The sequence below is a fragment of the Lichenostomus cassidix genome, chromosome 1 (genome assembly GCF_008360975.1).
Source record: "Lichenostomus cassidix isolate B80296 chromosome 1, HeHo_3.0, whole genome shotgun sequence".
In the NCBI taxonomy this organism is placed as follows: Eukaryota; Metazoa; Chordata; class Aves; order Passeriformes; family Meliphagidae; genus Lichenostomus; species Lichenostomus cassidix.
In genome coordinates this window covers 77,576,866-77,604,847 of record NC_139479.1, presented here as the reverse complement: position 1 = coordinate 77,604,847, position 27,982 = coordinate 77,576,866, and the positions used below count along the sequence as shown (strand labels likewise).

At 42.0% G+C, this 27,982-nt stretch overlaps 1 protein-coding gene across 1 annotated transcript in view; it reads right to left on the bottom strand.

Annotated features, from left to right (window-relative positions):
* Positions 1-3,992: 3,992 nt before the first annotated feature.
* SESN3 (sestrin 3) overlaps positions 3,993-27,982 on the bottom strand; it is a 44,513-nt gene continuing 20,523 nt past the window's right edge. Inside the window, exons 2-10 of the mRNA XM_085064766.1 lie at positions 25,448-25,513; positions 22,908-23,105; positions 22,043-22,225; positions 21,430-21,666; positions 19,737-19,884; positions 17,393-17,508; positions 14,811-15,001; positions 13,372-13,516; positions 3,993-12,581 (exon numbers count right to left, since the gene is read on the bottom strand). Of these exons, the coding sequence (XP_084920892.1) occupies positions 12,495-12,581; positions 13,372-13,516; positions 14,811-15,001; positions 17,393-17,508; positions 19,737-19,884; positions 21,430-21,666; positions 22,043-22,225; positions 22,908-23,105; positions 25,448-25,513 (1,371 nt within the window). The 3' untranslated portion in view covers positions 3,993-12,494. The remainder of the gene's footprint in view (positions 12,582-13,371; positions 13,517-14,810; positions 15,002-17,392; positions 17,509-19,736; positions 19,885-21,429; positions 21,667-22,042; positions 22,226-22,907; positions 23,106-25,447; positions 25,514-27,982) is intronic.

Sequence of the window (27,982 nt, the reverse complement as noted above, 5' to 3'; positions counted from 1 at the left end):
GTCTCCTTTCCAAAAATACTGAAATTGGGACAATATTCCTGGGAGGTAGAAGCCATTTTCTACTGAGCCTGCAGCAAAGTTGCCTGCAAAACTGAAGCAGAGGCTTCAAATTCCTCTGTAGTATCATCTTTATTAACAAGTTGATGTTTTAAGATAATTTAACATGGTGAAAAATGGACATCTGGAGCAGATGTCACTGTGTGACTTCCCCCCAGTACCTGCTGTTAGAAGATGGATATGGGCCAATGCCAGGAGCTGCAGCAGGTGGGCAGGACTGTGCTGGTGGGCAGGGGAGGAAACATGGGAGAAGAACATCAGATGGATGGGATGTTTCAGACTAGATATAAGGAAGAAATTTCTTTTTAAATGAGGGTAAATAACAATGAGTAAAATGCCAATACAGGTTGTCCAGATTGTCAGTAGGTGCCCCAGCCCTGGAAACATTTAAGGTTGGGCTGAGCAACCTGATCTGGTTGAAGATGTCCCAGGTTGAACTATGTGGCCTTTAAAGGTCCCCTCCAACCCAAAAATTCTATGATTCTGTGAAACCAAGTGGCTGGTAGATAAACAGTGAGCAGTAAGGGCTGAAAAATGGTCTCTGCTTAGTCCTGACACCAACAGGCTGCTGAGATAAACAGAGTAGTCCCAGAGGGATGATACAATACTCTCCTGGAGACATCACTTTCTGGATTTATCCCATCTAAATGTAGGCATTTAAAATTTCTTCTCTGCAGGCACAGGAGCCCCAGAGTTCAGTATAAATATCTCACCTGGCTTTCACCTGAGCACCTCAGCTGGATGCCTAAAGCTGGGGCCAATGAAGCTTAGCTGGGGTTGGTGGCTGATGGGGCTTGTCCCACCCTTGAAGAGCCTTCAGTCTCCTTTCACATGTCATTGAGGACAAGGGAACAGGCTCTCAGGCTCCAGTGATGAAAGATAGTTTTGTCCATCCCCAGATCCTGTGATGCTTCAGATCATGCCCTCATTCCCAATACAAGGGAGGTTTGGTGGTGTAGGATCTATCTGGGAACCTGGTACCTGTTCTTCATTTCTCTCAGGAGCTTGTTCAAAGTCTCATGCTTTCTCTATCCCCCATGTCCAGCTGTGAGCAGATGCAGGTGCTCAACACTGAGCACATTTCTGTAACATGTCCTACTGGCACTGCTGGGACTCCCATGGACACAGCACTGAGGCTCTGGACCTCTGCAGTTGTGGGGATTTGCACTCAGGTCTGCTAATTAGAGCTGGTAATGATGCCTCCAACTGAGCTGCTCCTGTTCCTGTTTTTCACAAAAAATGTGTTTTTTTGTTGTTTTGTTTTCTCATCAGGAAAAAAAAATTGAAAGAAAAAGCCTAGGGGTTAGCTTAAATCTAATACCATGTTTTCAGCTGATCTTTTCGGCATCATTCTGCTGTATGACAGATGTGAGCTGCAGTTTCATCTTCTGCAAGCTGAACACTGCATCCCAACTGTGTTTCCCCTGACGTGGAGGGTGGAGGCGAGTGAGAGTCCCCCAGGAGATGATTCAGGGCAGATGTCACCCTCTGGTGGAGCCTCTGCCTCTCTCCACGGGTTGCAGAGGAAGCCAAGAGAGATTAGCTAGGTAATTTTACAAGGCAAATTAAATGGCTGTATTCAGGCAGCATCACCTCCCCAGCCCAGCGCTTCAGTGCTTTAAGAGACACTGGAACACAGGTCAGCATGGGAGAGGTGGTCAGGGCTGAAGCTAAGCCCTGCTCCATTGGGGCTGCACACTGTGGCAGCAAACTGCTGGGGAACTCCTTCCTGAGCAACTTAACACTGAATGTTGCAGGTCACCACTGCTAAAACACTTCAGTTTTGGCTGAAATTACATTTTGTTGCATTTTCTGTATCTAGTTTTGGGCAGTGTTTTAGTGCCTGCACGTGCTGATACTCTGAACACCAGCCCCAGGCAGGAGGAGGAGGAGAAGGAGGGCTTCCCTTCTGCAAGAGCACTTTCCTGCAGGTCAGAAAGGTCTCAGTTTTGCTCCAAGGGCTCAAAAAAAGCCTGAGGGAAAAAACCACATATTGAAGAGGTGGAGGATTTTAATTTAGCAGGAAATGGAAATGCAGTTATCATCTTCCTTTATAAATTGCAAAGCTGACAAAAAAAAAAATCAATGGTATTTACATGAGCTCATTAGCATGATGAATGATGGTATTTATATGTAATTCTAGCCTGGGTTTGTAGAGCCTTTGCTCCTCTGCCCAGGTGCTTCACCAGATAGCTCCATCATCATCCGATTAAAAGTTATTGGGGGGAGTTTCCAAGCTCCCACATTGCCTATAGGTCAGGTAAATCTAGCACATAGTGCTGAAATGAAGTCTTGGAGGTGGGTGCACTTCAGCAGCAGCCATGTAAACTTGGTAGAGCAGATCCACTGATGGCTCTGTGCAGGGGTCTGGGGCTGGTCACCCTTTCTTCCCCCTGCCATGGCACCGGGAGCCTGAGGTGATGTGGGAAGAAACAAAGGAGACCCCAACACAAGTAGAAATTCAACCCTACAGACATGGGCTTGTTGGGGCTGTGAGTGGGCAGCTGGTCTCCCCTGGTGGTGGCACCACTCTGCTGGCCACCCTGCCCTGCTTGTGGCTTCTTGGCTACAGCTGGGAGGCTGGGGTTGCCCATGCTCCCAGCTGATGGTCATGGGGACACCAGGGTGTCCCCCTGTGCTCCATGAGGAGGGGAGGAACCTGGTGGGGCTTGGGGTCAGCCTAGCACATCTCCCCAGGGATGTGCTGCCCATGCAGGGCTGCCTAGCCTGATCCTAGCCACGGCCCTTTCCCAGATCCCAGGGGCAAGCCACAGCGCTCACCTGTGGGCTGCAGAGACTGTCCCACAGCCGCTCGGCGTGGGAGCATCCCTGTGGCACGGTCCCTGCTCTGCCACCACCCTGCGGCCTCTGGTGCAGGAGCAGGAGGCAGAGGGTAGGTGGCAGCAGAGCCCTGGTGGCCCGGGAGGATGGTCAAGAAGGTCTTTGGGAATCACCAACACACAGATGTTTTTGGCTTTGGATTTCCTGTGGGAAACCAGCTGGAGAGGTGAGGCTGTGGGAGCCTGGATTCTGCCTCTGCTGGGTACCCCATGTGAGCACTTCCTGGTGAGTGAAGGGCCAGAGACCAAATTCAGGGCAGGGTCACTTGAGGATGGCACTGCCCTGCCCTGCTGCTCACCTATCCTCTGGCACTTCCAGAACTAAAGCAGGAATTCCACAGCAGCCCTTGGCTTTGACAAATACTGCAGGATTTTTATGTTTTTCACAATGGTGCTGGTGGACACGGTCACCCTCCCTGTGTTGAGCTGCTCTGGTGCCTGGAGGGAGCAGCCACAGCACCTGTTAGGGAGCAGGAAGTTTTGCCTGGACCTAAGATGACAGATATTTTCAGTATTTGGAACTGCCCCAAAAGCAAATGCATAATCACTATATATATATACAGATATTTATTTATATATACATGTATTTATTTTATTGTGATGAGTGCATCCTGCAGCTGAAGGTAAAGTTACACCCGAAACACCCTAGATGTGCACTTGTGTTAACTAGCTTTGTCTCTCTGAGGGAAAAATAAGCATCTTCCCCAGGACAAATTTCCCTGGTGATCCCTCAGCACTAAGTCACCCTTCTCTGGGGCTGGATGGGGCAAGGGGCAGCACTGGGGCACTTGGGGGCAATTTGACTGCTAGATAAACTTGGCACTGCCCTGAGCCAGCACCTTCAGCACATATTTCCTCTTGCCTTCACATTTCCTTCCTGTTTTTATGGCTCTCACTTCTGCTCTGGGGGTTGCCCAGGTCTCCCTGGAAGACAGATTAAATAATCTCTGTATTAAATAATACACAGATTAAAATTCACTACAAAGACATGGAGAGGAAGAACACTTTGAGGACTGGATTTTGTTCCAAAACCAGAATGTTCTGCTCCAGAGATGTGTTCCCCAGCATGTGGCAAATGATGGTTCAAACAGGAGACAGGTTTTATCCATTTTATTTAACCAATGAAATTCCTACTGATAACAATGAAAGTAATTTCAGCAAGTATAAATGCGATACAGTTTTAAACAAACCCCATTGTTCCGTACCTATAAATAGATTTTTCAAAACCTCATAAAAAGTGCAGATTTATGAATTGCTGTTAAAATGTTAATACATGATTCCTTTATTTAAAAATGCGTTTTTGTCTCTTAACTCACAAAAAAAAGAAAGTTCCTTCTGCATCTGTTCAGATAAATTCAAGTCGGGTAACTTAAAAACTAACAAAAGTCACACAAAAAAAAATCCATTCCACTAGGTCAGTCTGTCCTTTGCAAAAAAAAAAAAAAAAAAACAACCAACAAAACAAACAACAAACCCAACCAGCAACAATAGGAAAAAAATGATAGAAGCTGCTGTGGGAACCCACAGTGAACTCCTAGCAGCTGCCTCACCTTGCAGGCAAAGCTCCTGTGAAAGCATGGAGCCTGTGGCTATCTCCGGAGCTCAGGGCAGGAGGTGACCCAGGAGGAAGGACAGGAGATGTGCCACCTGCCCACAGGATGCTGGAGGGACTGTGGGACCCACAGAGCTACCATGCTTCCTCACTTCCTGGTGGTGGGTGGGAGCTGCAGGATCAGAGCTTTGTCCTCAGCCCTCCGTCCCAAAACACCTGCGTGGCCTTGGCAGAAGGAGGCAAGAAGCTGATGGCTGCTGGGCTGGGTACAATTTACCCCCTGTCCAGAGGGTCAGAGGTGGGAGATGCAATGAAAAACCCCTCCCTGGGCACGGCACTGCCCTGCCTGCTGCCCCAGCCAAGGGGGCTCAGACCCACGGCTGCCAACGGGGAGCCAATGCTGCTCCTTACCCGGACGTGCCGGGCTCTGCAGCCAGCAAATCAAGGGCTAAGGTTTGCACTGAGAGAGGCTTGGAAGGCTTTTGGCTGCAGAAGCGCCATGACCACACTTGTGGTCCAGCAAGCAGCTAGTCTGTCCATCCCTCTCATGCCAGCAAGGCTCACACCTGCCCTGTGCACTGGTGAGCAGAGTGTAGGAGGCAGCCAGCGGGAGGCTTAGGGGCCCAGGGGGCTGAAATAGATGCCAAGCCCAGCCTTCGCCGTGTTTGGGTCCACGTGTGCTCAAACACAGGGAGGCCGTGCAGCTCGGACCACGCTTTTTGCAGAGAGGGGCTCAGCTCACCCACAGTCAAGAGAGGTCAGCTGGTGCTTCTCCCTGTATCTACAGTGGTATTTTATCTACAGCAGGGTCTGTTTAGCAAGAGCAGTTTAAAGTGGCTATGTTTATCAAGTTTGCTACTTTATGAATTTAAAAAAACAAAACAACAAAACAAAAAACCAAACCCCAACAACTATAAATACAAAGACTCTCACACACCAGACACTTGCAGCCTGCGTGACTCATAAACCGCATCAATATTCTGTTAAAAAGCTTATTCTACTTAGAACTATACATAGTACAAGAGACCGAAAAGTGGCAGTCGTGTATGGGCACGCTACCTGCCCCAGGGTGGCCCACAGTCAGGTGCTTCCTGAAAAATCAAGGAGTTACAGTAACATGGCACAGGACTGCAAAGCCGATCACAGCTTCTGCTTACACTGCATACGAAGTACCAAGGGGAACACAAAAAAGAACTGGTGTTAATACTGATGGATTAAAGAGTAACTATAAAGATCAAAACAGACGTTCACAGCATGCTACATATATTGCTCACAAACTTTTTTTTTTAAGAAAAAAAAAAGGCTAATACAAAACAAGGAGTTGGCAGTCTGATTTTCAGTTATGTCGGATAGAAAGATAAAGCATATACATTCATCGTGTGGCTTTCCAGCAAAAGGACAAAAGGGTAAAACCAAGAGATTTCAAGTTTACAAAATTCCTATTCTTTTAAGCTACAGTTTATATCCAGTTCTGGTCGCAGTCGTGAAAAAACTCTGACTGTGTTGCCTCGCAGAGTCCAAGGGCTGTAGCCTAAATATTATTATTTTCCCCTTAAAAGTGGCCACATCACCCACCACCACGAGTGGGCTGCTCCTGCAGCCACTTGGGCATGTGGCAGCCGGGCTGGAGGGAAGAGGTTTGGGTCTGGTGGCACAGCATGAGCATGAAGTGAGGCATGAGACTGTTGGTGTTTGGACCTGCTACTGTCACTGCCCCCCAGACTTCTCAGCTGGAGACACAATGCTTAGTGATTCACCCATTTTGCCTGAAAACTCCCTTCAAAGGGCTAATGGGGGCAAGAGAATGCAATTCAACAGCAGCAAGCTTTTCTTGGGCAGAATGGTTCCCTTCCCCTTCTCCATCTCTGGAGAAAGGAAAGGGTGCCAACTCTTTTCCCAGAGAAGCTCTCTGGACACCTTGGAAGGAGGCATTCTCCACCACCTCCCCTATCCACAGGCATACAAAAGAACCTCTCAGACACATCAGTGAAGTTTCTTCAACTGACCAGTTCCTCAACTTCTCCTGCACTGGCCATGTCCCCTTGGGAGTGCCTGTGGTCTGTACGTCCCGATGCAAACAGCGTGGCTTTCTCCCCCCAGTTACTGTAACAATTGGCATCTCCAGTACCTCTAACTACTGTCAGGAACAAGGATTCTATTTTCCACAAGCCCTGATGATACTCAGTACCCGTAGGAACACCCAACTCTGTCTCCAGCAGTCCCTCCACAATGTGCATTTGGATTTTTTCCCATAGGTAAATGAAAAACCCAAATCCACTCCTTCCAGAGACTGGAGGCACCTGAGGGGCTGCTGACCTGATGGCCCTGTAAGCCTGCCTGGCACAAGGGGACCTCAAATCCCCTGTTATAAGTCCCTCTGAGAAACCTGCACAGCTGAATAGCTCAAGCATGGGGTGTTTCACCAAAAGAAGTGTTGCCTTAGAGGATGCACTGGATTTTTACTGTAACTCCAGAGATGGACTTTGACACGCTACTGGCAAATGCGACTTAAATGTAAGCAAACACTGAATTTCATCCTTTTGAACCACATTGAGAATCTTCCTGTCCTGAAATAACTTACTACAGCAATTAAGTGTTTCTAAATGGGAGAAAGAGCCTCTGCACTTACCAACAAGCAGTGATAGAGGAACCTTATTTTCGGGGTTAAATCTGGGAAGTTGTCCCTGCATGCCTGCTCAGGGTTGGGAACTGGGAAGACAGGAAGCACTTGATGCAGGACAGGGGTGGTGGCAGGTTGGAAAATGACAGTTTTTCCCCTGATGAGCAGCAAAGGATTAAATGTCTGCAAGAGAGACCTGATGCGTATTGGGGGAGCAGCAGCACGACCACCTGCCAGGAAATGTGCTAAAAGGAATAAATTAACACTGATCAAGATGCTCCTAAAATTTCCTCATACTATTGTGCTCTCTCCATGTCCCAAACATGTAATCTATACAGTAGGTATGAAATACTAAATGAATTTTCATTTAGAGATAAAATGTTTCACTTACAATTCCCAAGTATAGGAAAGCTGGTGGATGCATCTCTTCAGAGGAACATAGTGCTGGGGGACATTAGGAACAGTAAATCTGAAGTTCAGGTAATGAAAACTGACATTTTGTCCAGCTTTTGGAATGATCACTAACAGCAAACTAATTCTTACAGCTTTATAGTCAGATTCACTCTGAGAAGGTTCATTTACAATGAATCCACTCCCCTTTTCCTCTATTTTGTGCAACATCACCCCTCATTTATGGGAGAAGGATCCAAACATCTACAGAAAGTAACTGAAAGAACATCACTTGAGATCAAGAAGATTTGGAGTACTTCTTTTGAGCCAAGAATCTTGAGTTCAGGCACATGCTATTCACTTACTACCACCAATGAATGTTTTTTGCAAGTAGATGTTAAATAATCCAGCTCTTCTGAAAGAGAGTCCAAATTCTGGAACATGAGCCTGAAATGCATGCCTATGTTCATGGAAAACACACATGCATGAGAAACATTGAGAACCTGTTCTGCAAGAGCAGTGGCTTACAGTTTAACTGCTTTGGGAGAGATTTCTCTAAGCCTGCATTAAGTCCCCAAAACGACCCATTATGTTAACAATCACTGCAAATCACTTGGATCTGGTACACATTATTCCTTTAGTCTCTATGGAAATTAATTTTATTCTATTTTATTTAGGTGACTCAGTTTCTTAAAAACTCTAACTCAAAAATGCATTCTAGGATTTTGCTGAGTGCCTGGGTGCTTAAATTCCTATTGAAATTTAGGCAGCTAGCTGCTTTTTCCAAATCCCATGAAAATACCTATCAGCATCACTAAAAAAAATGCACTTGAAAAATCTGGTGCTTTGACTTTCTGCACTCAAATAACAGAGCAGCAAAATGTTTTCCTTTTCTTTCTCCTGATCTGTTCTAAATGTATAGACTTACATTTATAGTTGTTCATAAGCACTGATTTTTCTGTCCTTAAAGCTTTTTTTTTAATACATAGGAAGAGCTGTTAGTGGGAATTCTTTAACTCTTACAGCTGAAAGTACATCCTTTTAAAGGATCAAGATGTTGGTCAAGATGGGATTGTCCTGCTCTGCTCTGAACTGGGCTGGCCTCACCTTGAATACTGTGAGCAGTTTTGGGCACCACAAAATACGAAAGACATTAAGCCATTAGAGAGTGTCCAAAGGAGGGCAACAAAGATGGTGAAGAACCTTGAGGGGAAGCTGTATGAGGAGTGGGTGAGGTCACTTGGGCTGTTCAGCCTGCAGGAGGCTGAGGGGAGACCTCAGTGCAATTACAACTTCCTTGTGAGGGGAAGAGGAGGGGCAGGCACTGATCTCTTGTCTCTGGTGAGCAGCAACAGGACCCGAGGGAATGGCCTGAAGCTGAGTTGGGGAGGTTTAGGTTGGATATCAGGAAAAGGTTCTTTCCCCAGAGGGTGTTTGGGCACTAGAACATGCTCTCCAGGGCAGTGGTCACAGCACCAGCCTGACAGAGTTCAAGAAGCATTTGGACAATGCTCTCAGGTGTGACAGTGCATGGTGTGACTCTTGGGGATGTCCTGTGGAGGGCCAGCTGCTGGATTCGATGATTCTTGTGGGCGCTTCCAACTCAGCAAATTCTGTGATTCTGTGATTTTCATTTTAATGAAGACTGCAGGACAAAGGATATATGTTTAAATTAAGCCTTGATAAAAATAAATCCATCTACAGCTCACCAAAATTCTCGTAGGACACCAAGCACTAGCAGTTGTAGATATCTGCACAAACTGCACCCAAGTTTAAAATTATTATTTCTGTTTTAAAAATGATTTCTCTTCTTGTATGATGACACTCATGAAGTTCAGCTATGGGTAGAGTGTTCCAGGAAATGCAAATGCTTTCTCCAGTTGGCACCTTTTTCACTTCTCTTCATTACCAAAAGAAAATGGAGCAATCTCAGTAAGGACATACTCTATCGTAACACATATTTTAAGGGACTCTGCAATGCTAAGAAGCTGTTCATGCTCAAAAGCTCTGTTCCCTACTCACAGTGCTCCCTGTGCTAGCTGGTTAATTTGTACCTACTAATCTTTCTCTTCAGTAGACAGGAGACTACACTTTGTTTTTATGTTGGTCATGGCTGGGATTTTTTAGACTAACATGAATGCTGGTAATTACCAATTCCAATAAAGGAACACAGAGGGAAAGGATCTACACTTCTAGGGATTATGGTACTCTTAAGGAAAATATTAATGAACAAAGTGTGAAGATTCACATTCATGAGTGCATTAAAAATGCAAAAAAATCCAAGAATGCTTGCAGATTAAAATTTGGCACAGTGTGGACCTAAAGCGTGCATAAAGTGTATGGTAATGTTGTCTGTCTTTAAACACCTATTCTGAACAAACATCTATGAAAAATCCCAAATTTGTGTATGAAAACCAGGCTATAAACTGTTGCACTGTAAATGCAATACTTTGAAAAAAAATGCCACGTGGAAAACATTTCCAGATGTTTCAAGTTTGCATTTAATATTAAAGAAAAAAAAAAAAGAGAGAAATAGCAAACTAGCTGTACAATGACATTTCCTGTGATGGAATGTCTTGCAGGCCATATGGGATTTGATATGGCACTTAAAAAAACCAAACCAAAACACTACAAGTTTTATGAAGCAATCCATTTATGGTTTCTATATTTCAAATCTGCTCATGTACTTTGCTCACAAAGGCATTTGAGCTGGCAAGTATATTTCATAAGGAAAGAAGTAAAGGCACTCATGTTTCCAAATGCAAAACTAAACCTACTCCAGAAGTCTTTGCATTTCTGAGGGGAAACAAAGCCATCATATTAGTTACTCAAATCTAGTTTCACCTCCTTTCCAGAGCTCAACTGTGCTTCTTGAGAACTACTTGACTTTTCAATGCAAAGAAATTTAAAGTAGTACTGAACAGTTCCCACTACTTGAAAAAAAGCAAAAGTATTGCATGAAAATTTCTCTCAGCAAAACTGTTTTTGCTCAAAAGCCATTAGGTATGGCCACTACAATCACAAGGGGGGAAAAAAGATCATAACAACTTAGAAAATATATCTAAGTTCATACATATGAGCATCTCAATATTTCTGAGAAATCTTTGCAGTTAGCTATACAAGATAAATAAATCTGATGCTCTACCCAATGCTCTCTAGAAGACAGACCAGTGCTGTCTGTTGGGTAGTTTTCTAAATAGCCAACATGACATTTAAAAAAATAATTACTGATTTCTTCCTCAAAAGGTTTTCACATGCAGAGTCTGCAGTCTGAAAGTGCAGAAAAGTGTACAATCATTGGGCTTTCCAATCTGGGACAGACAGATAAAGCAGAAAAACCAACATGCAAAGTCAAAGCAAGGATAAGGAAAAGGGAAGAAAAGAGAAAACTAACTTTAATAGAGTACTGGTCCATGATTTTGTAAATGAAAAGTGTCAAAATATGACTGGTAGTAATTTTTCTAGCTATTCTGCAATCACCAATGAAAGAAAAGTCCTGCATTAACTTCTACAATCCAACAGAACATTAAAAATAAAACTGTCCAGTTAGTTTTGAATGTATACCACAGAAAAAAAGGTCACCCTCCTCAAAAGAAATATGAAAAGTCCAAACCAACAGACAAAAGCTGAAGCAGTTAACTTGTGTACTACTGGGTAAGTTTAAGCATCTCTTTAGGCACTTCACTGGTTCATTAAATGCAATAAAAAATAAAGCTATAAATATCAACATTTTGTGCTCTCAAAATTAGTCAAAAGCAACAGAAATCAGCACAAAAGTGTGACATTTTTGGCAGCTTATTTCTTCCCTTCCCCAATATTACCAGTTGTCCAAAAATGCTTTGTTTTGGGGATGCTTTGGCATCTCAGTATCAGGTTGTCTTAAGCCATAAAAGCTAAAACAAAACTGCTAGGCCTTAGACAATAAAGAAATTTGGTTTTAAAATTTCTTTATGGCTATATAAGAAGGACACTTTAGCAGTGGCATGTCAGGGAAAAAAGCTTGCTTTCTTTTTAAATATTGCACTTTTCTTTTGTTCACTCACACTAATGCATAGAAACTTTTTAAACTTTGAATATTACAATTTCATGCTATGAAAAAGTTATGGGAAATAATTTCTATACATCAAATATGAAAGAACAGATATGCTAGCCTTCCTTTACTTTCCTTAGTTAAAACATTGATACAGAAGAGAGTGCAAAAAACCCCACAACCCTATTTTTGGTCAGCCTGCGTATTAATTTTATAGGTGCCAACTAAACAAATTGCAACACATGATGAGCATGGATATTGTCAGGACGACTGAGGGTGACTGCCAGTAAAACAAGACTATGCATGATTGAAACACAGTAAGTGTGGCTGAAATGGCAAATCGTGAGGCCTCTTCTCTTTGGGAAGGGGCGCGAAAAGCGGATGACTTTCGCACTTCAGTAGCATGCTGTAGGATTTATCAAGATTAATTTCACATTAAAGTGTGCTCGATGTTTGCATCCACATCTTGCATCACCTCCAATTGCTGTGGTAAGACAGTGACTGGCAGCAGTCTCCAGGACACACAGGAGAATCCAGTGGGCAATTCAATGCAGCACAGCCCGCGATTCCGTCACGAGTCACGACGCGGTGGTACCTTCTCAGGACAGGCAGAACTGATCTTCTGCTGGACTCCACTAATCTGAAAAATGATTGCTTGGAAAAAAGAAGTCTCTAAGCACTTCACTCCAGTGCTTAAAGAACAAAGCGCTAGGATTGGATAGAATAAAACCAGTTTCAGGATCCTGACCGCTGTGCAGAAATCCAGCCGGAAACAATGCAGAGTAGTGCTCCTCAGTGTTACTTTTGTTATCATTAGTAATGTTAAGCATCAAGAAAATAAAACACGTCATTGCACATTACAGCCGCCAAGAAGCACGGCTAAACTTTGACACTAGAGAATTGAATAACCTGATGCTACATCACAAACAGCTTCTGGTGTGTATCTATTTCCAAAGGTCTTTACATACTCAGTAAAAGCTCCTGTACTCCTGGCCAGCGAGTGCTTCAGGTTAAGTGACGAGTTATGGCACGAAGGGCATACAGAAGTTCGGCTTGCATCCGAGCTTCCATCAGAAGCAGATTGACATGAACCTGTAAAAAATGACATCAGCCATGTAGCTCACCTCTGAATGCAACACGGTTTATTCATTCAGGATAAAATTTCTAACCTTTGGTAAAGTATTGCTGCAAGAAAACTTGGTCTCTTCTCCCTGTACCCTGCTGCAGTTCCTGTTGAGACAGCTGTGTAGTAATGCCAATAAGGACAACATCCCAGGCCTGCAAGGAACTAGCCTGAACTGCTGCTTTAAGGAATCTTCCATCTGAGAAGTCCCCTTTAAGCCCTTTTTTGTATCCTAATGGCATTAGTTCTGAATTATATTTGGTTTTCTTTACTACTACTTGTGACCATTATATAGGAGCACAGAATAAGGAACAGTTTCCATGCCAGATAGGCTAGCAGGCACACATGCACTGAACCCTTCTCAGGAAGCATTTAATGTGCTATCTGAAGGCATGTTGACATTTTTATTGCTGAAAAACAACATAAAGATTATATATATATGAGTTTAGGTATTTCTTGATCTCCAAATCCCAAGTATTGGCATAGTTGACCACTTCTGCATTCTCAAGTTTATCCACTTTTCTTTTACAGTTGTCCATTCAATTTTATGAAGAAGTCACTCAAAATATTAAGTATTTCCAGCACACTAAGAAGCATTTCTGCAAAATTGGTATCTAACACTCAACAAATGAATCTCATTTGTTTTTCTCTGATTCAAAACAGCTCATTTGACAGATACTGCCATTCTAGGTGTCCCCATATTTTAATTTTCAAAAGCACAGGGGTCTCTGTGAAGCCACTCTGGCTTTGAACACATACCTTCTCCGAGTGCTTGAACTGACGCCAGTAGCTGTCGTACATGCGCTTGGTAGTTCTCTCTGGGTAGCAGGTCACTGTCTTTATGTAAACCTTCAGGCTGCGTTCAAGTAGCTGATTAACTTCTCCATAATCATAGTCATCATACCTACGTAACACAAGCAATCATTCTGTTTGATACAGAGTTTCTAAAAGCATTGTCTTTTGCAGCATTATTATTCTTAAGCCTCAGAACTGGACCATTTATCATACATAACCAAAAACCATGTATTAAGAGAGAATCTGAAAGGCTTAGTAGGATCCTAGAATTGTTAAGGTTGGAAAAGACCTTTAAGATCATCAAGTCCAATGGTTAACCCTGAACCATCAACATGTTCACTATTAAACCATATGCCCCATCCACACAGTTTTTGAACACTTACAGGGATGGTGACTCCACTGCTTCTGTGGGCAGTCTGTTCCAATGCTTTACAAGCCTTTCAGTGAAGAAATTTTTCCTAATATTTAAACTAAACTTCCCCTGGTGCAACTTGAAGCCATTTGTTCTCATCCTGTCACTTGTTACCTGGGAGAAGAGGCTGACCCCACCAGCTACAACCTCTTCTCAGGTTGTTGTAGAGAGTGATAAGGTCCCCCCTGAGCCTCCACACTAAACACCTTTAGCTCCCTCAGCAGCTCCTCATCAGACTTGTGCTCCAGACTCTTCCCCAGCTCCCTTTCCCTTCTCTGGACACACTCCAGCCCCTCAGTGTCTCTCTTGCAGTGAGAGGCTCAGAACTGAACACAGGATTTGAGGTGTGGCCTCAGCAGTGCTGAGTACAGGGGGACAATCCCTGCCCTGGTCCTGCTGGCCACACTATTGCTGATCCAGGCCAGGATGCCATTGGCCTTCTTGGCCACCTGGGCACATGCTGGATCATGTTCAGCTGCTGTTGTCCAGAACCCCCAGGGCTTTTTCTGGCAAGCAGTTTCCCAGCCCCTGCCCCCAGCTTGTAGCACTGCCTGGGGGTGTTGTGGCCCCAAGTGCAGGATCCAGCACTTGGCATCATTGAACCTCATATAATTGGCCTCAGTCCATTAATCCAGCCTATACAGAGCATTCTGTAGGGCCTTCCTATCTCCTTCCAGCAAATCAACATTCCTGCCCAACTTGGTGTTGTCTGTGAACTTGCTTAGGGATGTTGTCTATCCTGAATAGATACAGGCTGGCTTCAGAGAAGATATTTCCGTAAAAATTTTCATCCTGACTCATTTTGTGCACTTGAAGGAAAAGTTATACTGATACACCAGTAAAACCACTCTAACTTTCAGAGAAAGGTACCATCTCCACTTCTAAAGAGAGGAGACTCTTTCCAGAGTCTAAAATCATGCTTTTCATATGGTTTATTTTTCTGTTTACAATTTTAAAATGTACTCCTAAGCCAGGGAATTTTTGTCCATACCTGATTCCATACATACAGTGGACATAGTTAAATAAAGCTCTTCTTAGGGTAGTTGTATCAACATCTTCATGTGTTGCCATAGTGTTATATGTGAGGTTATACACCATCCGAAACTTCTCATCCAGGAGATGTCCAATATCAGAATAAAGCCTGTTTACAAGGGAAAAGCCATGATTTTCCCAAGTATAGTCCTGCACGAAGAGAAGGAAATATGTAAGAGCACAAATGAAATTAATTTCCTATGTGATCTTGTCTATAACTCAAAAGTTTTTGTTGTTAGATAGTTACGACTTTATTCTCTTCCAGAAGTTTGCATTTTGAATTCTTCATCCACATCACCTGCTCCATTCCTGCAGAATTCTTGGCAATTAATATCATGTTGCAACACTCCACCCTTGGATATCATTAAACTACAGGAGAAAAAAACCCCAAGCTGCTTCTGAAGTGCTGAGGGAATCTTCCTGTTTTGCCACTCTGACCAGTATCATTCCATGTGGGATTGGCCTGTAAATTTAAAAACTTACTCCTCTTGGAGGCGTTGATGCCTAGCTCCAAGCAGATGGAGTCTTTACTTCCAGCCAGGATGTACAATCATTGGGTAAAGTGCTGCACCATCCCTGAAAAAAACTGATAAAATCCAGGCTGCTTTGATCTCAGACCTGGATTGCAAGATAAAAGACTGCCTGCTCATGTGAGGAATGGGAAATCTTTGCAGAGTGGTGGCACAGCAAGAAGAACCATCCTGCTCCAGAGCAGGGTGCAAGGGTGCTCCATGCTGCTGTCACTCTGAAGGTACAAGTGTGCCCACATCCTTGGCAAATCCCCAATCATCCCATCACTGATGGCCTCTTTACGATCAAGGACATCATCTCCACATCCTTCCTGTGTCTGGCTGTTTTCCAAAGGCACTGCCAGGCCAGAGTCCTCACCTGGGCACTTTGGAGCATGTCTGCTGTCCTGTCTCCCTGAGTAGGATAGCAGGGAAGTGCAGGACAGTACTTAATTGTCTCACAGAGGCATCAGTGACATCCAAAACATGCCACAACACCACGTTTGGCCTCTGGCTGCCAGCACTAAAGAGTGTAAGGCTTTGTGAGAAATATGCCATACCCATCCAGCCCTGGAAAGGTGTCCAGGACATCACAAAAGCACCAACCTGGGACATCACAAAACCCTCTGAAAGGCAGAAGGCCCAGAGGGGGGAAAGTGCTGTTTACTAATAGCAATTGATCCACACCAAAAATGAAAAAAAAAAAAAAAACAAACCACAAACAAATTTAAAGACATTCTGCTGTGTACAGAATACCTTTTTTCTACTAATAAATTTAAAACCATAGAGATAAAGGCAGTTTTGTTTTACCAGAATAAGGATTAGATTTATTGCAGGTGTTTGGGATGCTACTGCAATTTAAATATCATTAATAACAGAGCATTTGGGAGTCTGTGGGTATATACATCTAACCGTTAAGAGCCGGACATAATAAAGTTACATTATCAAGGTGACTCTTTTAAATGTAGGCCAGAAGCTGTCCTGATTATTTAAGAGCAGAGATGTTTTAGTTCCAATTGCATCTTCTTTGGAGCTTTTTTCCAAGGGAGCATGCTGCTTCTAAAGTAGTTAGGCAGAATGTTTGATTTATAGGCACTGACTACGCCTTATTCTTTTTGGCAGTAATAACCTACTTCAGGCTCATATAAAGACCACAGAGTAAATTATCCAGTTCAGCAGAGACTGCTATACAGCCAAATACATTTCCTGAGAGTGATCATGGAGTCTTTATTTTACAGTCTTAGATACATCTTCTGACCATGGAGTTTTCCTGCATCCACGGTCATTTTAATTAAAATTCTCTGATTTGGTTGAAGATTTCTTTCCTTGCTTTCCATTTATTTCTAGACTGCTTATTATTGTACTCTGTAAAATAGAACAGAACCACCTAGAATGTCTCTGCTGTTATATATAACATGAAGTTCATGATTCTGGTCATGGCAAAGGATGGCAATATATAAGACAACGTACAGGTAAAATGTATATTCTGTTTTTTCAACAGCACTGAGAAACATGTATTGAAATATGAAGCAAAAACTTCAGTAATCATATTTAGGAATTTCCTTTTCTTTCCCAACATTCCAAGTCCAGAGATTTGGTGCACATATGAGAACAACTCCCCAAATCACTCTCATAGACCTATATGTATCCAGATATTGATAACCACTGGACTTGGTAAAATGACAAGAATAAAGAGTTGCTCCAGTGAATTTTTTTTCTACAACATTGGGAGGGATGGGAAAGAATTTATTTCTTTTCTACCTTTCATTTTATTTCAGATATGCTTTACAGTTTTCAAACATTAATATTGGTAATAACTGAAGTAAGATGGAAAGCCAGGCATGACCTTGCCAGAGATTGACAAATAGTAAAAGACTCCATCTCACGAAGATTTATGGAAGCTTGTGAGTTATTTAACGAACCGGGGCAAGAAAAGGAGCATACAACAAAAATGCCCCACAATGACCACTTTATGCCCTGCAGTGAGATATAGAAACATTCTTTGAGTGAATGTGCTTTTAAGGGATGGTACCTGAGCTCTGAATGTTGGCAGATGGTCTTCTCCTCGCCTTGCAAAGTCTTTGTACCCAAACCCAGGATCTTCAATATAACGGGAGACATCTGTAGAAACTATTTCATCATCAAATGCTGGGAATAAAACAGCAAAATGCTTTGCTTTAGGCAAGAACATGAGTTAATGCCAACTTCCAACTATCACTCTACTACAGGATTAGAGGACAATTTTAGAAGTTATGCAAAGGAGAAGAGTGGTACAAAGGAAAGAAACATTTCAGTGCTCATCAGCTTGTATGGGACACATTGCTTTCATTGATCCCATTAAATGTCAGCCTATACCAGACATCTGATGTACTTCTACAAAAAGGGAAGAGATGGGCTACACTTCTGTCTGGAGGTTTGCTTTTCTCTCTGTTCATTTCTGAGTGAGGCTAGGTATATTAAGTCAGGAAGATGAACATCATTAGCAAAGTCATTGTGTTAGCATAAGAAACAAAAAAATGGATCCTTGACAGCAGGATTGTTGTACTGAGCAGGCTTTGTGCCAGGAATAACACCGCCTCTGTTCTGTAAGCTGGAGTATGAGCACCAGAAAGCAATGCAACACTCCACTTGTAAATATCAGCTGAAGATTATATGAAAGCAGAGAGCTCTACAGTGCATCAGGGTGAAATTCTGCCAGAAGCTCTAGTAACTAAGCATCTTCAAAGAGCACCAAAACATATCACTAAGCAAGCGCAGGTTCTCTATCAGGAATCAATCTTTCCCTCCTGAATAAACAGGTGGCTTGATTGTGTAACTACCTCTGCAGAAGTTGACTACTGCATAGCTGACTGCATTTGACCCTGATGTTAAAATTGTGGCTCGCTTCCACATGCATTGACAGAACAGTTGCCATATGTCCACTGTTAGCACCTTGAAAAGTCAGTTAATCTAAGAATTGCAGAAGTGCTTTATCTCCTCTTTGCCTCATTAAACAATCAAAACATAACTGTGTAGGAAGAAGCTTGGACAACATCTGCTCCAGTAAATCCTCGTGTAGAATAAAAATCCTGTATATATACACTCCTCTCCCCTGACAAGGACTGCATTTCATGAAAGGGTAAAGGCCCAACACACACAGACTCCTCAACTCAAACAATCAAATGGTAAAGAGGGAAGAAAGTCAACAAAACTATTAGCAACCCCATCCAAAAACCCCTCCTGTCTTGAATGACCCCTTTTCCTTAAACACCTGAAGTTGCACAGACTCATGGAAGTCCTGATTTGATAATGAAACTGCAATGGGTGTCCATTTATCTGCACTGCTGATACTGCCTGACCAAAGCAAAATACAGCAAGAGTGTACAATTTCAAAAAGTCCAGCTTGATGTTGCTGGATGTGTCTTCTTTCAGAGATTTTGCCATGTTCCTAGAGAGCCACAAAACAATCTCTCTGCTGATCCTCAGTACATTCTTCCTTAATTTTGGGCTCTTTGCACAAAACCATTAATTCTTTTGAACACATTTGGTCAGAAGCTACTGAGATCTAAATTCACTAAAAACAGTGCAGTAACACATGAAGCATTTTAGGGGTCTCTTCTCAAAATGACACAAGAAATCATCTTCAAGTAGCTTCTATTATAATAAGGAAATAGTTAGAGATTCTGATTGTCTTAATAATATTTTTTCATCTAACCCTTTCTTTGGGGAAAACCCCACCTGCCTGTCTGTATGAAACAGACTTCATTCCATGGTTTGCTGGAGATGAAGGCTTCCAAAGCATATGAAGAATATGGGGAAAGAATTTGGAAAATTCTCAAAATTTGGAAAATTATTTAAGAATTAAAAATTGCTATGAATCTGTATCACAACAGCAGTATGATCACTCAGAACAGAAAGTCAGAAATGTCCTTTCCAGGTAGGTAGTAAATGGTAAAGTAGTTGAGTCTCATCCCAATCTAATTCCTAAACTAAATGTCACATCTGAAGGCTACTTGTGAGTGTTATTGAAGTTCTAAGCACCACAGAACCTAAACCTGTGAAATATTAATTAATATTTACATAAATTAATTATTTTGAAGATACTAAACATAGAAAGAAAGAGAAATGCACACTCTACTTTTTAAGGAAGCCTACAGGCTTCTTTTTTTTTTTAATACACCAAAACTAAAATTCAAGTAGTAGAAAGGATGATGTTATTTGTCAATCAAGGAATCTTAAGATGATGAAGCAAGAGGTAAGACCACCCTTACTACACTCCTCCTACATGAAGAGCCAGAATAAAGAAATAGACAGAAAACGTTTCAGTCACTTAACTAGTCTCAAGTATTTATTTCTTACAAAGCCCCAAAAAAATTGAACTGGAAAAGCACAAATACCTCCACTAATTACTAGCAGACTCTCCTTCTTCTCCTTCTCAAAGCGAGTTGCCATTTCTTCCTGAGAGGCTTCGTCATCCTCTTTATCTTCCTGTAGTCTCTTCATCCTTTCCATCAGGGCCTCCAGCTCACTTAAAGAATCTGCAATCTGCAAAAACACCATGACATTCTGCAAAATTAGAAGATAGACAACGTGTGTCATCTTCAGATTTCATGCTTGACAACAAACGTTCTCAAAACCAGACAGCAGCAGCAAACACAAAAACTCAAGCCAGAAGAAATTTTGTCATTTACAGTGCAGACAAACAGCTTTCAGACAGCAAGAAGACAGGAGCTGGGAAGTGTTAATGTAGCCTACTGCAGCAATTTACTGCAGTGGGATTAACACAGAAGAGGCGGTGTTTGAGTGTGGAAACCACAGTCACTCATGTTCTACCATGTAGATAGGTCAGGAAAATCCATCTGCCTGCTCTATGTCTCTCATAAAACAACCTTTCACACTAAGGTAACTGTATTCAGTCCATTGCTAATGCAAAATATATTTCTGAAGAGATACAGTGCAACACTGCCTTACAGAAACACAACCTGAGATGGCAAAACAGTGCTTTTTTTTCATTACATGTCATCAAAATAGCCACCATGTTGGCCCTTTTTCTTACTTTTTTATGGAAAATAGACCTTTTTTACTAGAAAATACATCAAAGTTTTGGGTGCCCTGTACCTATCATTCAGATTTTTTGTAAGATAAATTGTTTGGTTTTTCTTTTCTATCTTTTTGAGTCTGTTCTTTTGCCCATAGTTACCAATTGTTTTTAGTAAACTCCTCACTGCTCAGCAAGAAGCACAGTCAGCAGCAGCCTTCTGCCCACTACAGATGGGGAGTAAGGCACCTCCATGGCATGAGCTGGCATGTCTTACAGTCCAGAAATTTAAGATACAGCAATTGAACTGAGTGATGACATGCTTACATTCTACTGTTAATTGTAAAAATTGTATCTAGCAAATCTGCTTATAATCCTGATCTTCCATCAAAGGCAATGAGGCTAATTCATCTGTCAGCATTAATTCAAGGGCATGTCTTCAAAAGCATTATAGAGCACCTTTCAGGAAAAAATGTCCAGTTAATTAACCAGTAATCAAATTAATTAAGTTAATTAACTAGTAATCAAAGTTCTTTGTTGATTCAAGACTGGAACACCAGCATGAAGAATTAAGTAATTTTATCTTAGACATTTCCTCCCATCTACATGGAAGTGTTTCAAACTGTTTTGTGACTGTAGGCCTTGAAGTAAAAATTATAATTATTACTACTACTTCTATTTCTTTTTCCACTGCTTCTTTCATTCCCTGTGTTGGGAACATGGATGGCACAATGCTCCAGTCAACGACACACTGTCTGAAGAAACTGGGACTTTAAGCTTTCTGCTGAAAACAAAATTTTAGTCTTGCCTGAGGGGTGGTGTGATTAACTATCAAAATCACATTGCTCTGACTACCATCCACTGTTACAATGTGGTTTTCAACAGATTACACTGGAAATTGCCAGAATGTATGTAACAGTTACCAGACTCAAGCATTCCTGTAAAGTAGACAAAAAATTTCAAACTACCCTGAAATTTAAACAGGAAAGAATGGAAGAAAGTTTTCTAATGCAAAACAGAGGCAAGCAAAAGAATTTTCTTGCAACACTAACCCCAAAGTTGCTACTTGTGAGGGATGCATTTTCTATGTTGTTGTCATTGGCAAGATCACAGACACAGAAGTTGTTGACTGCTATAAGTCTGACTCCATTAGATGTATCCGGATCTCTCTCTGGATTAATGCCACTACCAAATACAAAACTTGCCAAGGCATGATAATGTGCCAACAGGACAACAGCATGCACCAGTTCAGGAAGAGACCAATTATTTTCCCCAGTCTTGACAAGTTTCTGAAATGAGAATAAAAAAAGTGTAAATATAAAATTTCTTTTGGTCCCCAGCTTTTCTATAAAACACTATGCATTTTTAAAAGGGATCAATTCTTTCCTCCAATAATACCATATTCCCCTTGCACACAAACTCTCACTGGATAAAAAAGAGACACCTAATATATTCTTTTTTGGGGGCTATTTTAGCCAATGCTATTCCTAAAAAGAAAATCTTGGTGGCTTTGTCACACAGGGGAATAAGGTTGTTTGGTGCACTAGTGCTTCCCTGAGCTTTTTAACTCAGAGTAATGAAGCTTAACCAGGCACTTGCACAGTTCTTGTCAGTTCTTTTTGCCAGACATTTACTGCTATTTGCAGGGCATGACTGAAGATGTACCTGGATGTGCTCTTTCGTGATCAGCCACGGCCGGTGTGCAAGAAGTTTGTTTATTTCGTTCAGATTTTTCAGTCTTTGGGGAATGTATTCTAAACCATTCAACCACTCTGCAATCCCACCAGTCTTCAGAAACTCATCAACGTGCATATTTATTAGGTAGGAACACTGATGTCTGGCAGCAGCCTGCAATAATTAAACACAGAGTGAACAGTGCAGCACATCAGTGTGTAATCTGATTTTGCTGCAGGTGGAAGACAGGTTAATAACACAAAACAAAAGTACAATGTCATTCCAAAGGGCCTTGTGCAAATGCATTGCAATGCATTTTTATCCTGTATGGAAGATTCTCCAATAAAAATACATTTGATTATTCTCAACTGCAGAGTATAATTCAGATTGGAAGTGATCACTAGAGAAGAACCCTCTGCTCACAGGGCTGACTTAGATCTTGTTGCTCAGAGCCTTGTCCAGACAAGATCTTCACCCTTGGAGATCACAGAACCTTTCTCGGTTCCTGCTGCAATATTTCAACATCCTCCTAGTGACAATTGTTTTCCTAATGTCTACCTGGAATTTCTTGGGACTCAAGTCCACTGCATCTCATCCTACTGCTGCACAGTGATGTGGGCATGTGAGAGGTGTATCACTGTGGGAAACAGGGAATGATGTAATTTGCCAATTCTCCCTTCTCACTGAAAACCTTCTGGCTAGGCATGCTTTATTCTGATAAAAATATTCTACAAAAATTCAGCCCCTGTCGAAATACCACACTAATTTCTCCTTTCTACATTCTTATTCTTTTCTTCTTTTTTTAAATCCAGAAGTCAGGGTTGCAGGAGAAGACACCCAGGCTGTGGGTACATACCATGATAGCAATGTAGTGCCTGTAGGGCAAAGGAAGGGGCCCATCCATGCGCAGCATATAGAACTGGCTGCGGAGGAAAGACTCCAGGTACTGAGTATGGATACTCATCACCTGTGTGATGTTGTCCAGGCGACCAGACGTAGAATATTCTTCCACAAGAAGATTAGTACGTTCATCCAAACCATTTGCTTGCATGACCTTGAAAATGAGATGGAGAAATATTAACAGAAGAGAGATTTTCTCTAGCTTTAGCCCTGGGGAGAAACATACTGCATTATGAAAGGTTTATCTGTGCAGAGACCTAAAGACAATGATGAGTTCTGGATGGATATTTGTAAACATGCATGCCTGCATGCATGCAAAGACACACATACAGATCCTACTTGTATACTGAGAACTGAAGAGCACTTTACATGAGCCTCTGTTATTTTTATATGTTTCTGTAAAACCCAAAACCATTTTTCTGTAGATCTTTTCAAAACAGTGGGAGTTGCAGATGCTGAGAGTCAAACCTGTATAGAGAGCTAGAAGTAAGTAAGAGCTAAATGGAAAGTAAATTCTTTATGGAGGACAGCCTGTATAGACACACACCACCTGAGTGTTCAGCCCTAAAATCAATTTCAAAATTAATGGAGAGGAACTGGATTATGTAACCAAATTATAGAAACAGCCTGGCAATCTACCCCTTCTGTGCTTGTATAATTGAAGAGGAGATCAAATGCTAATTTGTCCATAACATTCAGGTATTATTTAGAATATGAATTTAATGCTTTCTTTAAACAAAAGCTGTTCTTTAATTATTCCAACCAATCCAAACCTTGGGCACAAGATGAAATGAAACAGCAGAAGAGTAAGTAGCTCTTGCATTGCAAGCCCTGACACAGTGTGAGTGCTATTACTCAGTGTTTATCACCAGGAACAGCCATTCTCAACATGTTCACCACTGAAGTTACAAGCACAAGACTAGAAAACCCAGTATTTATTCTGACACTGTGCAGTAATAAACCAGCTGGCTTACTCTTGCAAACACCATGAAATGAGAATATATTTTAGCTGTTTTAATGCACATGAAGCTAGAAAGTGCCTAAAACCAGGAAGCACAATGCTTTTGCTGAAATATTATATTTAAAATATGTTTTCTTCTTTATGATGGGCTGATGAGTGGATCATGTCTCAAATATTTTTCTGTCAGATCCTACACAGAAGTTACATACAAAGAAACACAACCATACTACATTTTCACTTCTCACCACTGTATTTTCCTGTTTTAATTTGTGGGCCCAGAAAGAAAGGCAAGAAGCAGCTACACAGGCAGCTGCACCATTTTTACACATGTATCTTCACTATGGCAGCTTTTCTGTGTTTTGTACCCAAAACAATGCCTTCTCAGTTTTCCTTAATAATGTTTTTAGCATCAGAATTTTATTCACACGTTAGAGACCATTTTATCTCCCTGTATATACCTCACTCCACTCCTAGGAGTCCCCCTTATTCTTCAGCAAGTGTATCTCCCACGTATGTAAGAGATTCTTGTCTCATTTAGTGGTTTCTTGGGGAAATCATATTTTTTGTGTCCCTGGTAAGGTTTATAATCCTCTGTAGCTTGTCAGGAATTCTCCTTGTAAGAGTGCAAGTTATAGAAAGAAATTCTGCTGACAGAATCAAAGTATAATCCTGTAGGACTGTACTGTTGCTATGTTAGGCATAGCAATATGCCATATGATTATTTCTAAGATTTATCTCCATCTCTGTTACTATCTTCTTTATACTGTACATGTACTTCCTCCTGATTTGTTACCATCCAAAACCATATTTTTTTAAATTCTGCTTTTAAAGCCGTGTGGCACATTAATAGGAACCTTTACAATTAAGTCGTTATTCCTTTGCCCGTATTCCTTCCATTACAACAATAAAGCAGCCTTTCACACCAGTAGTGCTTTAAATCAAGATTTGTGAGATATTCAGTGTGTTACCATTCTGTCACTAAACCCTCCCTATTCACTATTTCATTACAAGGAATGAAGGAGAAAGGTAGTAGTTCGCTTAACAAACCACAGTTGGCATTTGTCATGGCAGGAATCTTGAGTCTGAAATCCAGCCATACCTTTCAACCATAAATTCTCTCAAGAGGCACAGCTACAGGCTAAGGAATGAAGTCATTTTTGCCGGTTCTCTCACAGTGAAGGTCAGGCACTGCTCTGAGAGCTACATAATCACCCTGCTGCAATACTGGACCAGCCTCCCCTTGGCTCTGGCATTATGAGTAATGTGTTCACACCCACCCAAGAAGAGCAGAGCTGTCACTCATGGCTGTCTCCAGGAATGCTGGTGACTGAAAAGATGTCAAGCAGCACCACTTGTGTGAAAGGATGAGGTGGTTCTTACCCACTGGAACTTGCTCCAGAGAAACAACTGCATTTGCTTTCAAGGGAGCTCATCCAGGTATCATGGAACAAGCAGGATCACAGAACTGTCCTTCAGTGTCATTACTTTAAAAGCTTTACATTACTATCACCCAGCCCAGCTAACTGCAAACTTACTTCATTCTCTGGTATAAAGGCACTTGGTCCTCTTGTCAATGGTGGGGAGACTTGTACTCGCTTTTCCTGCAAAACAGTCACATAGTTCAGTCAGTGTCAGGACTTACATCCTCATCTCACAAGACGAGACCTTCAAGGTCTGGATCCAGTTCTCTTCTCAAAGCCACCTGGGTGTTTTTTAGTCCACTGAGGAGGTGATGGCACCATACCACATTAGATCAGCTTTGCATCCCCTGTACTTTGCATGAAGGAATAGCACTGATTTTGCCAAGGAACAGCACCAATTTGGGGCAGGGGTAAGGCAGAAACAAACCCCAAAAATCTAATCCCAATTGGTTTACACACCAGTTTGAAGATACACGGACAATAGCACCAAAACATCTCACACGATGCTAAAATTAGCCATTTACCACACTGAATGAAATTTGAAAACACAGGGGGAAAAAAGCCACACTCAGGAAATTATAACCAAGATGCTGGTTTTTTTCCAATATCAGTATCTGATGACATCTTTGGTGTTGAGAAGAGCATAAGCGCTTCGTGTGCCAAATATTGGCATGAAAAGCACAGCCCAAGCAAACCAGCAAGACCCAGTTACAGGCATTTTCTAGAAACCTGATGCAATAACCACCTTGCTTACTGCTGAGCCTGCAGCACACTGCATGCAGCACAAGCCTTGGTGTGCAAACTCCAGCCACAGGGCAGGAGGAGATATTTAGTACAGAGCAAGCTAATAGCATAACAAGAGCCAGAGGACTTTTTTGATTTATTAGGGATAAGAAACTGGACTAAGATAAACTGTGCTGCCAGCCAGAGTGAAGGGGACCTGGGGAGGCTGCCTGCTCCTCCAACTCATCAGGGGCAGGAACCAGCACTGCCCACGTCATTCCTGACCAACATTGGTCCAATCCTCCTGGAGGTTCCTTCATCTCCATGGGTCATTTATTTCAGTGACTAACTCCTCAGACTGTTAAAGTTTTCCTAATGTCTAACCTGAATTTCCCTTGCAATAATTTAAAGCAGTTGCTTCTTGTCTTTTCTTCTTTTCCTCTTTAAGGTTATTTTCCGTCTCTCTGGGTGGCTGCACACTTGTCTCAAGTCCCTTATTGCAAGCACAGCATTGGTGACTCTTAATATGTTATCCATAAACAGCAGTGTTGGATTTGCATAGTAAATATTTCATGCCCCTGACATAAAAGTCTGAAGTTTTCCATAACAAATGACCCTTAAATACCTCTACCAGGGGGGCTTTAAGCTTAACTACTCATGTGCACAAACAGCAGTGCCAGTCCCATAATGAATGTGCCACTGATTTCCACACAGGAAAATTAAGCCCCTGGAGCTGCGTAACTATTGTCCTGATTCTTAAAAACATCCTGTCCTTTCTAAATTAGATTAAGAAATAACATGCAAAAATCAGCAATGATTATTCAGGAAAGATGTTCCAAAGCAAACTCTCACAGGACAATTGAATTTGTGACTTTGGAACAATTAGCTGCTAAAAGATGCAGAAATAAGCTGGATCAACCACGTGAAACCCAGTAGCCAGGAGACAACTTACTGCATCTGCTGCTTATTGTCACAGCCTCAAAAATCCTGTAAAATACTTCTCATGTATAAAAAGTACTCAATCTAAAGTGAGAAGAAATGGTGCAGAGACTCCTGGTATCTGCACATGCAACCCCTTCCTCATACAGTTACATAAGGCACAGGAAGACATCTTCTGCCTTCAAATACACAGTCTTGCCAGCAGCCAGTCACTTCTGCCAACATGAAAAAAAAGAAATGCTTCCCAAGATTGGATCCAAGCTCAGATTTTACTTGTTTTATGAAGGTTATCTGGAAATTAAAGTTTAGAACCTTGATTTCACACTGAATAATCTGGAGGAAGCAGCTTGTGTGAGTGACACAACTTGGATAGCTGCACATTGTCAGCTCTTGCTGGAGCACGGGTCTAAACCAGAGCTGAACCGTCTCCATCCTGCTCTCTGATCTGTACCTTCTTCAGGTTCTTCAAAGCTGGTCCTTGAGGCCAGACCACAGCAAAAAAAAATCCCTATGTTGCTTCTAGCAGGATCTGGGCTCCATTCCCCTGTTTTCCCATTCTGTGACTGCTATTACTCATTTGAGCCTGCAGATAAGCTACTGCTGAGGAAAGGAGGAAATGGTACTTGGGCGAATGAATATAGGCAAGTATCAACAATTAATTCCTGTGAATGATGACAGAAAGCCAAGGACATAGTCAGACGTGAAAAATGTGTGTTAAATCTCCTACAAAAAGAACAAAATCCAGCTCCTTTTTGGTAATGGCAGTACTAAAAAAAACAAGCCTGGGGAAAAAAAAAAAAGACAAACAACCAAAACAAGAACAAAACCCTAAAAGCCTGAACATGATCATTCAAGTTGATGAGTCTTATCACTGCACACTTCCAGGGAGCTGGGGTTTTTTGATATTAGAAGTGTATACTCTTCCCTTCCATCAACAAGAAGATTATTTTCCCTTCCTGCCAAAGCTTTTATTTTATTAAAACTGGT